This window comes from Poecilia reticulata, linkage group LG14 (genome assembly GCF_000633615.1).
Source record: "Poecilia reticulata strain Guanapo linkage group LG14, Guppy_female_1.0+MT, whole genome shotgun sequence".
NCBI lineage: Eukaryota > Metazoa > Chordata > Actinopteri > Cyprinodontiformes > Poeciliidae > Poecilia > Poecilia reticulata.
The window spans coordinates 16216238-16230249 of NC_024344.1; the positions used below are offsets into that span (position 1 = coordinate 16216238).

Genomic DNA, 14012 nt, shown 5'->3' on the forward strand with positions numbered 1-14012 from the left:
TATTCTAAAACCCCAAACTTGACATGGAAAGTATATTTACCGAAGTTAAATGACCACCTGCTTTTATGTTAACAACCGGGACATCAAATCATGTTTAGCAAATAAGACAACTGCAGCTTGATATTTTTAAAAAGCAGGATTGAGACATAAGTAGCATGACGCCATGAACGGTTAGCTTTCACGCGCCCAGTTCAGTTTGATTTGAAAAAATGACCGGTACTTTGAGTAAATAAATAAATAAGTAATAGTAATACAGCAGTCACCGCGTTTTACATTTACAATACACAAGCAAACACATCATTTTAAAAATAATATATAGCTTTTTTTGAAAAAAAAAAAAAAAAAAAAAGACTGCAAAATATTTTGCAATTAGACTGTGCCAGGAGTCTCACGAAGACAAACGAAGTTAACTACAAATATTTCAAAACATTATTCACAGGAAAGAATGTTTTTATTTATTTTACTTTATCAGGGAGGTGGCAGAATAGTAACTCCAACTCTTAATCCAACCGAAGACCAAAAGAAATATGTTCCAGGGTCCGGCTAGCGAGCTTGAAATGTCGTCTGACCAGTTTTCGCGCTTTGTGGAGGTTCTTGTTCCCATGATGCAATGCGTAAAATTGAAAATACAGTACAAATACCTGTAAAACTAAAAACGGAAAAATTCCTTCAAATTTCTACAGTACATTTACCCGTTTTTTTTTTGTTTTTTTTTTTACAGTGTGCATTAGAAGTCCATTAAAGTGTCATTATTTACGGAATCAGACTTCATGACGTAAACATTCATAAAGACTCCTTCATGCTCATCCCAGTGTCCCGTCAGTCCCTCCAAATAAAGTGCTACCCATTAGTTTGGAGTTGAACTCCTCTCGCTTGATGGAAGCCAGCGGTGTTGACTTCAGGTCGCGTAGGTGTTCTCTCTCTCGCGCGCACAGATCAGCGATTTCGTATCGGGGGAATCCACGTGGAAACCGAATGCAACTTTAACCGACTCGTAGTTACGCACAGTGTGGCACCGGTGCTCTCCTGGGATTTCGCCTCTTATTTTTTAAAGTACTTTTTAACTGCGTGTGTGGTCGGGGCGTGGCTCCTGTGTGAAAGTGACCCCCCCCCCCCTCCCTCCTCGCCATCTCGCGTTTCCTCCTCTGCATGAAAACCGCTGTCTGAGGGAAGTTGTGTGACACACTGTTACCAACACCACGAGCGTACAGATGCCGCTCGGACGCTCCTCTGCTCCTGTGCATGTGTGAGGACACCCAGAAGCGATGCGTGAGCTCGTTAAGGTAAGTCACACAGATAAACAGATGAAACAGACGGATGTTGAAGTTTTTTTGTTGTTCTTTTTCTTTTTGTCAAGTTTGCACAAACCACATCTCGTCTAAAAGTGCCCTCCTCACTTCGCAGCAGATGGCACCTCCTGCAGCCACTTGTGGAGTATTCCTGGATTACAGCACACAGACTTGTTGGCTTCTCTGGGACTAGAGGCGTCGCGGATGACCGTCACTGATGTAACCCACCTGCAGATTTCAGGACGCACTCTGCTGAGATGAATGCACCGTACATCGCGATCGAAGCAGTGATCGCTGTCCTCTCCATATGCGGCAACGTGCTGGTGTGCTGGGCTGTGGCGATCAACAGCACGCTGAAGAACGCCACCTTCTACTTTCTGGTGTCTCTGGCTGTGGCTGACATCCTGGTCGGCTGCCTCGCCATCCCCTTCGCCATAATTATCAGCGTCGGCTTGTGCCTGAACTTTTACGGCTGCCTCTTCCTCGCCTGTTTCGTCTTGGTACTCACTCAGAGCTCCATCTTCAGCCTGCTGGCCATCGCGATTGACAGATATCTGGCGGTGAAGATCCCACTGAGGTGAGTCCGCGCTTTGTGACTGGCGGGTGTACTCCCAGAGATGGTATTATGGCTCTCTGCCCTGGGCGTCATCGTATGAGGGGGGGGGGGGACAACATAACAGCTCGGAATAAAAATGATCTGCGCTTTGAGCTGGAGCTAGTTTTCTCTTCATTTCTTTCTGGTATCTAATGAAGGGTTATTTGGGGATTTTAATAAAACATGGCATAACATTGAAGCTAGTGGATGAAGCAGATGTTGTTTGCTTAATTTAAGGGTTGCTTTTAATAGATTATGTCATCTCTTTACTTCAAACTCTCAGGTTCTAAAAATGATTTTACTTTACACCAAGCAGAGATTCTTAAAAGTAAATCCAGTTTTATAAAACCGTCGTTTTATTTTATCAGGAAGGGTTTGGTTTGTATTTATGAGTGAAAAAATTTAAGTCTTTCCCCCCCTCTCTTTCTCTTTCTCTTTCTCTAAATTTAGTCCAAACGTCTTTGCGTACCCTGGTTGTTTGCAGGATAAAACCACAACCTACTTCCCCTCCATTATCTTTTAGCCACTGAATACCAATAGTGGTTAAAATATGAGTCAGACCGGAGCACTACTGATACATCATAATGAGATGATAATAAGGTGACGAATAATATCCTGTAAACTGTTACAGAGGCGGATGGCATTTTTATGCTTTCTTAATGTGGAACATTTGCAAACAAATGTGATTTACTTTAAAGTATTTAAAGAGTTTTTACATTTTACATGGTTTATAAAACAACAGGTTTAATGTATAGTGATAACATGTATGATAAAATATGTCAGCTTGTATTAAACTAATATATTGCATAATTAGAGATGCACCAATTAATTAGCCTGATCATTTTTAACTTTGATCCATAACTGGAGTCCAATATTTTACAAACACAAAGATCTGGTGTGTTTGTAAAAGGATTTTCGCCCGGTGCACTTTGAGTTTAATGATCCGAGGAGTGTTTGGTGTATAAATGGTGGTGATCTTGTAATAACTTGTAATGCTGCTGGCAAAGAGTGGGCAGCATATTTCCTTTCTATTTAAGTCTTAAGAATGATAAAAAATAAAAATAAACCAGAAATGAGATTGGTGGAAGCCAGACTCCACATGCCAGACGTCATAAAAAAAAAACCAAACAAACGACATGAATCATCCGGATCAGAAGCCTGATCGTTGGGTCTGTATCGATAAAACATGAAAAACTTTAGTCCTTTTTTAAAATGATTTTGTTCCTGCCACTCGTTGAGAAGAAATGAAAGTTACGTCGTATCACTTTTTTCAAAATTGATATTTAATCTGATCACCACTAATTGACAATGATTAGAGCTGACATGCTGGGACATTTCAAAGTAGACATTGATGGAGTTGATTTCACTTACCGACGTGAAACCTTCTGCTTCTTCATTTACAAGTTTGCGGCTGGAAGGCAGCCATGCCCTATGAATCTTTATTTACTCCTCAGAAACAAACCAAACTCCCATTTCTCCTTTAAGGTTGAGGGAAATGAGATGCAGTCTGAATCCCATCAAGCGGTGCTCTAATTAATCGCGTCATGATGGTCATTTATCTGCCGGGTTGCAGGTTCAGCTGAGAGCCACTCGGCTGTTTAATCATATATGCTAATAATGCAGGGGAAGCAGAAGCATGCAGACCTCCACTCACACCAGCGTCATATGAGATGAATGCTTTTTATTGTCTTCAGAAAGACGTACAGATCAGAATCAGATCAGGGACCCATGAAGCTTATTGCCTCATAAACTTGTAATGATAATCACATTATTACACTCTGGGTTTATCCAGCCAGTCCTTTGAAATTCATCAGGTGCCAGGATGCATAAAGTCATCTTACTTCCTTACATATTTGATTTACATTTGATGGTAAAGCAACAGAAATCCGACAGGTTGGCATCTGAGTAATAATCATCGATTTTTGAAATTTTGCCAACTTATTTTACATCACGTGTTTCGATGGCTGGTAAAGGTTTGACATGGAAACATTTAGCATTTGAACTCAGCAACTTAATACATATTCTGTGAGTGAATTAAATGCCAAACGTACAGTGGAGCATCAATTATTGTAGTTGACGGTAATCGAAATTTGCCAATTTTCGCCTTGACTAGCGTTGACAGATGAGTTGAATGCATCGATATTTTTAGATCTATTCGAGAAAATCCAGATAAAGCGCACAGGAAACCTGCTTTTATGCATCTTGCAACTCCTTTGATTGCTAAATTAAAACCCAGGTTCAGCTGAATGTGTTTGTCAGTCAAACTGAAGTGAGCAAACCACAAAAGAAAATCGGATATCAGTGTTAGTGCAGCACCTGCACAGCTAAACGTTGGTCAAACATAAGTGCTTCTTTTAAATTTCACACTTCTGAAATGAACATGAAATATAAACATCCTTGGATTTCAGTAGGTGGTATTATTATTTTTAGTTTTTAGCTTTTAGTCACTGATTACTGTAAAGGTGTGTTAAAAAACACGTTGGTTTAACTTTATCCCACACTCATGTGATTTTCTGTAGAAGTTGCAGCATATAAAGGAGCTCTTGAGTGGAGATTTAACTTTAGGACACAGCAGTGACTTCACTCAGCGCGATTCCTGAGCTCATCCTGAGCTCATCCTGTGTTTTCCGCTAATCTGTTTCCAACGCTGCGCCGCCCGAGGGCTCAGAGACCAAAACCATTCACCGCTGATATCCATGCTTCTCTGCTCCCCACCGACGCCCGGCTGCTTCATCTGTGTGTTCTGTTGTCGGACACAAAGAAAGAACAATAAAAACACAGACTCTTAGAAAGTGATCGCAAACAAAAGTTCCCCCCCCCCTAAGCAGTAATTTAGACGTGAATTCATCTTAATGCTTTTGGACTCATGAATTAAATCTGCTTTGATAAATGTTCCATCAGATGCTTTTTTGAGTCAGTTCTCTGTGACTGAACAAAATTATCAGTAAATATGTTTTATTCTAATAGAATAATGATAGAAGAACAATATTTATCAATATTTAAAACTAATAAGTGTCCAATTTATTTATTTATTTAAAAAAAAAAAGACTGAATTTACTGATATATATTTTTTGCACTTATCTAACTTGTAAAAAAATAAAACATAAAACAGGGTTGAGTGATTAGAGACAAAAGGCGAAGCCTCTGGATCGATACTTGCCACTGAGTGTCAGAGCTGATGGCAGAGGCCAGTGAGCGGTACTGTGTGTGTGTGTGTGTGTGTGTGTGTGTGTGTGTGTGTGNNNTGTGTGTGTGTGTGTGTGTGTGTGTGTGTGTGTGTGTGTGTGTGTGTGTGTGTGTGTGTGTGTGTCCTCGTGAAAACTGAAACGGACAGATCGAGCTGCCAGCAGGGACAGCGTGGTGCTGCTTGATATTTCCATGAATTGAGGAGCAGCAGCTTTGTGATCAGATGGGAAGCGTCTGTCTGCAGGTGGTGTTGTTTTTGGGCCGTGTCGGCGAGCTGTCGGGCTGTTCGTGCCGCGTCGGATCCTCTGTCATTTCCATTAGGCTCAAAAACCCCGGCAAGAGAGGACAGTCTGACACAAACTCGCGATGAAAGTTGCCTTTCATCCCGAGTTTAGAAGCTGGACTTTACAAGCGAGCGGCTTGTAAAGTCCCCCGTTTGTACATCTATTTTTGACCCACAGAGCCAAACCTGTCACTTCCCCCCCACACAAAAGTAAGTGTGGGTGGGGGAGTGACTGTTGTTACTTTGAGAGCATAAAAACACTCAAAGAATCCTGCAGAAAAGTTCTCATTCTGAAAAGTTTTGCTTTGTGGGCACTGAGGAGTCTCTACGAGTTTTTGTTTTTAATCAAACTATTTTTCTAATGGTTGTTTTAGTAATCGATTAACCTGTCGACTATTCTGACAATTAAACCACTTAAGTATTTTTAAACAATATTAAAAATACATTTTTAAATAAGGAAATGAACTTTTTATTGCCTAAAATGCAATAACGTTGCATTCCTGAACCGGGTGCAGCTAAAGCAATTTTTCTCGAGGAGTTTTGGCCAAAACATATTTACAGTCAAAGGTGTTTTTATATTAAATGTAAAATATTTCTGTACAGTTTTGACTAAACTACTTGCTCTGAATATGTTTTTTTTTCACCAAATGGCATTTTTTTCTGTATATCCCAGTTAACAATTAATCGATTATTAAAGTTGACGATTGTTTCAATAATAGGTTAATCGTGATTAATCCGATTAGTCGTTTCAACACTTCAAATTTTTATATCGAAAATGAACAAAAACTTGTTTTAAAATTATGATTTCATTTGTTAGGGAAAAATATATCCAAAGCAGCTTATTAGAAATATACCAACCCACCTGTTCAATCACGATCAACCTTTTTGTTTTGGTTTTGATGCCAAAGAAGTCTAGCTTTTCTGACAACGTGACTGAAAGAGCTAAAATAAAAACTACCAACACATCACTGCCAAATATAAAAAAAATAAATAAACAAAAGACAGATGGAACAGCAATGCCACGTAGGGATCTCTCCGGTTTAGCAGAGCAACACGAAGGAAAAAACCTGGAGACTTTTGCACATTCTGAACTTGTTCATGCTTGTTCATGGTAATACGCTTCCATGCGTCTGTCTCCACCGCAGCTATCTCTGTCAAAACATAAAAGCAGTTACAGATCACACAACAGCAATCTGGAACTTTTGTTACAGATACCGTGATGTGAACTTAGCTTTTCCTGCTTTCTTTGACTCTGAACTGTAGGGTTTCTATGCAAGGTGTTAAGAATCAAAGTGACATAAGCTGATGTTAAAATGTTCTTACAATCTGACCTGAAAATGTTGTGGAGTGAACTGACAGCTGCAGTATGCAGCTTTTACAAGAATATGTTTTTTTTGTTTGTTTTTTTTGCATATTTGTTAAAACTCTCACTACGTCCTGACAGTATGAGACAGATGATCTGTGAAAAAAATCAACTTCCTCCCAGTGCTGTTATCACCATCTGCAGAAATGCTCTGCTCCCAAACAAAAACAACCAACCAGAGGCAGGAGGAGAGTTTCAGCGCTGTCAGTCACACGTGTGTACGCGCTGCTGGCTCGGTCTGTGCTGGCTGGGTCTGATTGTTTTTTTCTATAGCTTTCGTTTTTTTTAAGGCTTTATTGGCTCTAGTGACCTTTATTTGAGAGTGGCCAGACAGGAACGTAGGTAATGAGAGAGGGGGCAAAGGTCACCATGCTGGGAATCGAACCTGTGTCATCCTCTTCTAGGAATAATGCCTCCATATGTGGGCTGTGCTTCGGCCCTGTGCCACCACAGCGCCCCCCCTGATTGTTTGTTCTTGACCAAGCTGTGTATTTCTGCAGATTTCTGCCGATAGAGCCACAGCGAGAGGGTTAGGGGTTAGAGGATCTCAATTTTTTATTCCCCCCTCCCCCGCAGATTATCTGTTAACATGTTATTAATGTTACACACCGCAGCTTTAAACAAAACTCTCCAACACGGCTGAATTAAAACAGCAAGCCAGAACTCCTCCAACATGGCGGAAAAGACTTATTGTTAGCTGTTGCAAACGCTTGACAGCTCTGCCACGAAAAACAGAAACAAAAGAAATCTGTAAGGAGGAAACACTTTTTTTTTTTCACGGGTACCTGTGTGGGTTATGCTACCCACACAGCTGCAGACTCTATATGCAGAAAATAAGATCAGTGCGTATGTTGAGCTCAAATGACACGTCCAGAGGCGTTGGTGTGCGAGTCTGGTCAGTTTGCAGGCCTGGAAACGCCATGACTCTGTCCCAGATAGAAGCTTTTATGGAGCAGAGAGGCCAGATGCTTCAAGATAGCCGAGCCACAACACGCACTCAGCGCTTCCCCCAGCCCAACTCCAGTCCTGTTGTTCTTACTTCTCAGAAACAGGCCCTCTGGCTGCTTTCTGAGATCAACTCAGACACACCAGACAACTCCTAAGAATTATCTGTACCCTCATCTGCGGACCCCAGTCAGAGAAAATGACACCTCGCTCTGCCCCAGGTGTCCGACTCAGACAAACACAGTGTCACTGGGTCGTGCTTTGCGGAGATGAAGGTGTCTGCGTCGCGGCTTCGTAAGGCGATGAAGCGGATTTGGAGTTGAAGAACGAGGTGAAACTCTGCTGGTGACTGGACTTCAAAACACCCGATCCATATTTGTGGGTTCGTCACACGGACAACGATGGGAAAAGGTGCAGCTTCGGGACGCAGAATGAGCCGTGAGTCGATGAGTGCTGCATCTCTAAGGCTCAGCTGTGACATAAAGCAATGAGCTGCAGTGAGATGAAAAGCCTTGCAGAGTGTGTGGCTCTGTGTTGTTGCAGAGGAGTGGGTGTGATTGTGGTTTTCTTGGTTTTCTTACGATTATATATCTTTGCTGTTCATCTCACCGTGATTTTGTTAGTGTTTCCCAGGCTCTTAGTGCCATTTTGTAACACAATCAAGCCACTGTTGCCTTCGGTTGTTTTAAAGATGCTCTATATATATTAAATATAACTTGAAAGAAATTTGACTGTAATTTAGCATCTTGAAATTGGGCCTTTGTCTCTTTAACCCTTTCATGCATAGTGGTCACTAATGTGGACAGCTGTCTAAAAGCCATGTTCTTGTGCTTCTTGCGGATTTTTATGTTATAAATGCACACAGATCACTGAATTGGACACTTATTGCATCATAAAATACACTATCAACTGCTGGCCATCAGCTGTAAATGAAAGAAATTATTTTGGTTAAATCCAATATGGCTGACAGACAAAAAAAGCACACCGACCCGGTCCCTCCTTCTGCTGTAGACAACTCTGGCAGGTAAAAAAAATATTGACATCAGATAACGCCTAAAGAACAATACTACTGATGTATTTTTCAAATAACAACTTTGTATTTGGAGAAAATTACAATTGATCACCTAAAAAAATAAATAAATAAATTATGTCTTAAGAAAATAAAAAATTGGAAAAAAATCCTGACACAAAGGACCATAATTCATGCATGAAAGAGTTAAGCAAGTCCTCCTCTTTTTGAAACTCCACCTTCAGAAAGTCATCACAACATCGTTCCTCGGTTAACCCTTTAACGTTTTTACCAGTGTTGCTCTGATTAGTGGCTCCTATAGTGAGTTCAGCAGATGCAGTTCCACCAGTGTTTGCTAATTGATGCTAGCTAGTCTGAAGGAGTTTAGTTTGGGAGGACGGCAGCTCAAAGGAGGAACTGCATCTCAAAGGTGACGCTGTTTCACGACTGAGTGGTTGCCACGGGAGATTCAGAGGATCCCAAAGCTCTTCACACGACATTCAGCCATTCACACATTCACTCACACGTTCACAAGCTGATGGTGGCAAGCTACTGGATAGTAGCCACAGCTGCCCTGGGGCAGTCTGACAGAATGAAAGAGTCAAGGCAACACTCCAGATAGGTTTTTGATGAAGGAATAACATAACATTTTAATAAAATAAAAAAAAAAACAGTAGTCTTTTACATGATTAGCCATTTTGTTATGACATGAATGTCAGTGTTGCTTATCGTAAGATGAAAGCTTGCCTTCTCACTTCAGCTTTGAACTAGATTTCCGTTTAGGAGACAGCTAGTGTTGTCAACAAAGTGAAAACTGTGTGAAAAAAGGGGCGATGTGAGTCAGATGGAAGGGAATCCACCCGCTTGTCACATCTGAAGCCAGGTTGACGACAGCCTGTGGGAGTTTTAGCCGTGCTGTAACTGAAGCTCAGCATTGATTTGATGTTTTATAAATGTAAACTTTAACCTATATTGAGTGGATTCTATGTGCTGGAGGCCAGAAAGGAGGAATGGTAGAGGAGTTTACAGCCTGCAGCTCTGGAGCCATAACGGGCTTTTTGGATTTTCATAACTTTGGCTATTAATTAAAAAGAAACAGCTAATATTTTAAAATTTAGACTCAACAACAAATGCAAGTTTTTAACAGTTTTTCCTTTTATTCCTGCAATATTTTCCATTGAATTAGACACTAAAAGCATTGGTAATGTCTTTTTCTCCTCATGAGGTTGGAATAGCACCTGGTTTTCTATTGTTTTCACAATAAATCTGAAAAGTGTGGCAAACATTTGTATTTAGCCCTTCTTGGGTCGAATTGCTTCAGTGAACAACTGCAGATCTTTATCCGCTTTATTCTGACCTCTGCAGATCTTTAAAGCCTCTGATTTATCCTCTGCTTACCTTGATGGTTTTGTCTCTGCAGCCAAACTTTCCGTTATTTATACGGCTGAATAAACGGTGCGCAGTGAGATCGTACTCTGTCCTAACCCTGACCTGCCTGCTCTGGTCTTAACGAAGCTGCTTGTTCAGTTCAGAAAATATCTGGATTTAAACCGAGACGTTAAACAAGTCGACTCAGTTTACGCATCAGGTGACATCTGGAGGGAGTTAATTCTGGCTGCCAGGAAACCAATGACAAAATTTTGGCAAGTATTATTGAGCTTCAGCTTCACAATCTTTTTCTACGTTGTGTTAATTTATTACGTAAAACGGCAATAAGATACACTGAAGTGTGTGGTTGTAAAGTACACAAAGGTGGAGCATGAATACTTCCACAACATCCTATTAAATATTCAAATTTTGTCTATTTAATAAGTAGATAAATATTGACTAGGATTAATTTTGAGAAGGAAAAAAACTACTAGTGATGTAATAAACTTTTAAATAAACTAAGACACTAGTCTAAATTACAAAATATGCATTTAGGATACTTTCAACTAAACTACAAAAGAAAATATGCTAATCTGTCAATATTTAGAGACTTTTGTTGTTTTAACTAGATAATGTGTCTTTGATTAAGATTGCATCTTAAGCAGAGCTAAATTCTTGGTGTGTTTCATCTTATCGCAGATGTTAAACTTCTGTCAATTTCATGTAAAATTGCAAAAAAATTTGAATCACTGTGGTGAAAGAATCTAAAAGGCAATAAATCAGTCAGCAGAGAAATCGAGTCTGGAAGTGACTTGAGCCTGGCATGATGAGGTCGACCCCCATCAGCGATGACATTTTCACCAATGAGGGGAAATTCCTTCAGCTTCAGGAAAGCCTCGAAATTAATCCTCCGTTCAAAGTCATAGAAAACCTAAAACCTGCTTCACTATTGAGAGAGCGTGATGTAATCAGTTTCATTTATCACTGCATTTCTCTGCTGCTTTAGAAACTTAACAGAGCAGATCTATTTAACGTTGCCTCCTGCAACTGATCTGTGTTTCTGAGCAGCGATAACCATGATCAACCATTTGTTTCTCTCTGTTTGTTAAACGCTGCTTTGTTCCCTTTAATTGACGAGCTGCTGCTGAGAGGATTTTATCTCAAGCTGTGCCTGATGTGTCTGCTTAAAGTCTGCCTTGTAGACCACAAGGTTTAGTTCTGCTCAGGTAGCGAATGAGTGACTCTCTCAAATTGAATGCGTTTTCAGTCGGGACTCAATCGGGAATGATGTGAAAAGATCATAAACAGTTACTATGTTGCCTATTTTAAATAACTACACATGGAGACTGAATCCAGATTAGTTGATCCCGGAAACTAAAGCTAAGACGGGCCAACCGAGTTCACTACTACTGTCTTAAAACACCTTTAAGAGAAGCAAATCTTATGGCTGCTTATAAAAACTTTTACTTTATTAACCTCTGAATCGTTGTTCAAAGGTTAGTATACCTTTAGTTACACAGACTGCTTATACACATGGAAAATTGAGGTTATTCCCTCTGCTGTTCAAACAACAGAACATATTGATTAGTAGGCATCTTAATGTTATGCTACTTATTTTGATTTTTATACACAGACTTAAAGCACTTGGTAAATTTAGTACTTTTTAAAAGCCTATTGCCAGACGTATTTTCTCCACAACATGGCTCTGTCTGGAAATTACAGTTATTTGTCGAATTTGAAAGCTAGCAAAAGGTTAACATCAAAAGAAGCTAGCTGATTAGCTTACTTTGTTTAACAATGCTAGTTAGCTGGCTTCTTTAATGCAGCTACGCTACGCAGCTGGAGAAATCTCTGGACTCTTTTAGGTTCTCAATATCTCATTAAAGGTCTTTAAAACAGATAAACTAAGTTTTAGTAATATACTGTGCTACATTATTGCTGTTGTAGTCTTTAGAGCATCACTGGGAGTTGGGAAGCTCGTGGTTGGTTTATTACTCAGGCCGTGGTTATAGTATTTAATCAGAAGACTCAGTGAAGATCTGTGGACAGATTTACAGCAGAGACTTTGTCTCCTGCAGGAACTTTGCACCAGTTTTCTTCTCACCAGTCAGTTTGTAGAAACAATCTGAAGGGAGTTGATATGATTGAGAGGTTGTCCAGGTCAGTGACAAACACTTTGCTGTCATCTGTTGGACAGTTTGTGGGGCTTTTGCTGTGGACGCAGCTGGACTTTAAAGTGGATGTTGGGAGTGATCAGGCCATGTTTGTGTGTGGCGTGGCAGAGGTCGGTGGCCCCTGGGGGCTGAGGAAGCGGAGTTTGGAGAAGAAAGCAGAACAAAGATAGATGCCGGCGGGCTGTCGTCATGCCAGGACTAATCCGTTCAGCCGCTGGTTTGCTCGCTGTCTCCACGGAGAGTGGGGAGCGGTGTTCAGGAGATGGGCCCTCTGGGAAACTGATCCCACACTCGCCGTTGTACTCAGTGATTAAAAGAAAGACGGAGCGGGCGACGGAGACCAACAGCAGGATGTTGTGGGTAATGAAGGAAGAGCGCAGGTCATGATGAACTCCTGGGTTTCCTCTGCTGGGCCGCTTTGGGTAGCGTGTTTTTATTATTCATGCCCCCTGGAGCGTCCCGCTGGGCCCCCAGCAGGGGTCACAGGACAGAGCCAGGGCTCATAAACTCGTAGCGATCAGAATTATAAAAAGGCAGGGGCAGAACGGGATAATGATTAAAAATAATTTCTGCTGTTATGGTAACCTGACTTTTGTTTTACAATCAAATTCCCTGTAAAACAGGAGCAGTAATTTTCTGTCACGAAGCCCAGATTAAATCCACATTTCCATCACCGCAGCATAAAACGATTGTTCATTTATCATCATATTATGCTATTGTTCCATCCAGTTAATGTGGAGACCGAATCCAGGAAGTGCTGCCTGAGGAATTACGAAACAAAGCCTTGTAAAAGGCTGTGAACTTTTCCATGTTATACACAGAAAAGCTCAATGTATTTTATTGAGATTGTATGTGACAGACCAAAAGTAAGATTTAATTGTAAAGTGGGAGAAAACTGCAAAAAACCCAAATCTATTTTTATTTCCTAGTTTCTAGTGCAAATATCTTGGTACACTCAAAATAAAACAAAACTAACTTAAACTCACTTTTTTGCAAGATTTAAGAGCTTGTTATAAGTCAACAATTCCTTAATATTGATTAAAAAAGTACTAAATCCACTGGGAGACAATTTCACTTATACCTGAGATGCACAATCCACTTTTTTTAAATTTCCAATAACGATACAGAAATCTGAGGTTTAGTATCGACCAATACCGATCCGATACAGAAAAACCGTGTAGTATTGACTTAAAACATTAATTTTTTTAAGCGCAGACATAAATGCACTGGATTATAAATTCATTAGGTAACTCTGCACCAATATAGAACTTAAATACAACAATAGCTTCACAAGCTTGGTCAAACATCTAATAAAAAAAAACAGTGCAATTAGAAGTATAGCGGCCAATGTAAGATAAATAACAAAGAAACTGACAAAAGCAACAGATTGACTACTTTGGACAAAAATCTAAACTTTCAAATGGTTCAGGAAGTACAATTAGGAACTCCAAATGTAATGTAAAGTAAATAATAAAGTATCATAAAGTGTAATGCACACTAGGAGGACCCGAAATCAGCCACGAGACAGGAGTGAGCAGAAAACCACAGATCTTTATTGGAGACAGCCAAGGGCGGCACACAGGATAACTTAGCTGAAGCACTAGCTGGAAGATAGTGCGTGGGGGCGGGGGGAGAAGCGCAGATGCAGGGCTGCGTACTCACAACCGGGGATCAGAGGAATAGAGTCCAGATCCAGTTCTTGGTCAGCCGGGCCGAGGTCATACACGAGGTGGAAGATAGCAGAGTCCGAGGGAGTGGGCGTGAGCGGCGTCAGAGAACAGGCTAGGGTCGAGATCCGGG

At 40.6% G+C, this 14012-nt stretch overlaps 1 protein-coding gene across 3 annotated transcripts in view; it reads left to right on the top strand.

Moving 5' to 3' along the window:
• Positions 1-697: 697 nt before the first annotated feature.
• Positions 698-14012, top strand: part of adora2b (adenosine A2b receptor) — a 24534-nt gene continuing 11219 nt past the window's right edge. Inside the window, exons 1-2 of one of the 3 annotated variants that reach the window (XM_008428060.2) lie at positions 698-1283; positions 1358-1866. In XM_008428060.2, coding sequence (XP_008426282.1) covers positions 1547-1866 — 320 coding nt within the window. In that variant the 5' untranslated portion in view covers positions 698-1283; positions 1358-1546. The remainder of the gene's footprint in view (positions 1284-1357; positions 1867-14012) is intronic. The other 2 variants (XM_008428061.2, XM_008428062.2) reach the window with 2 other exon arrangements.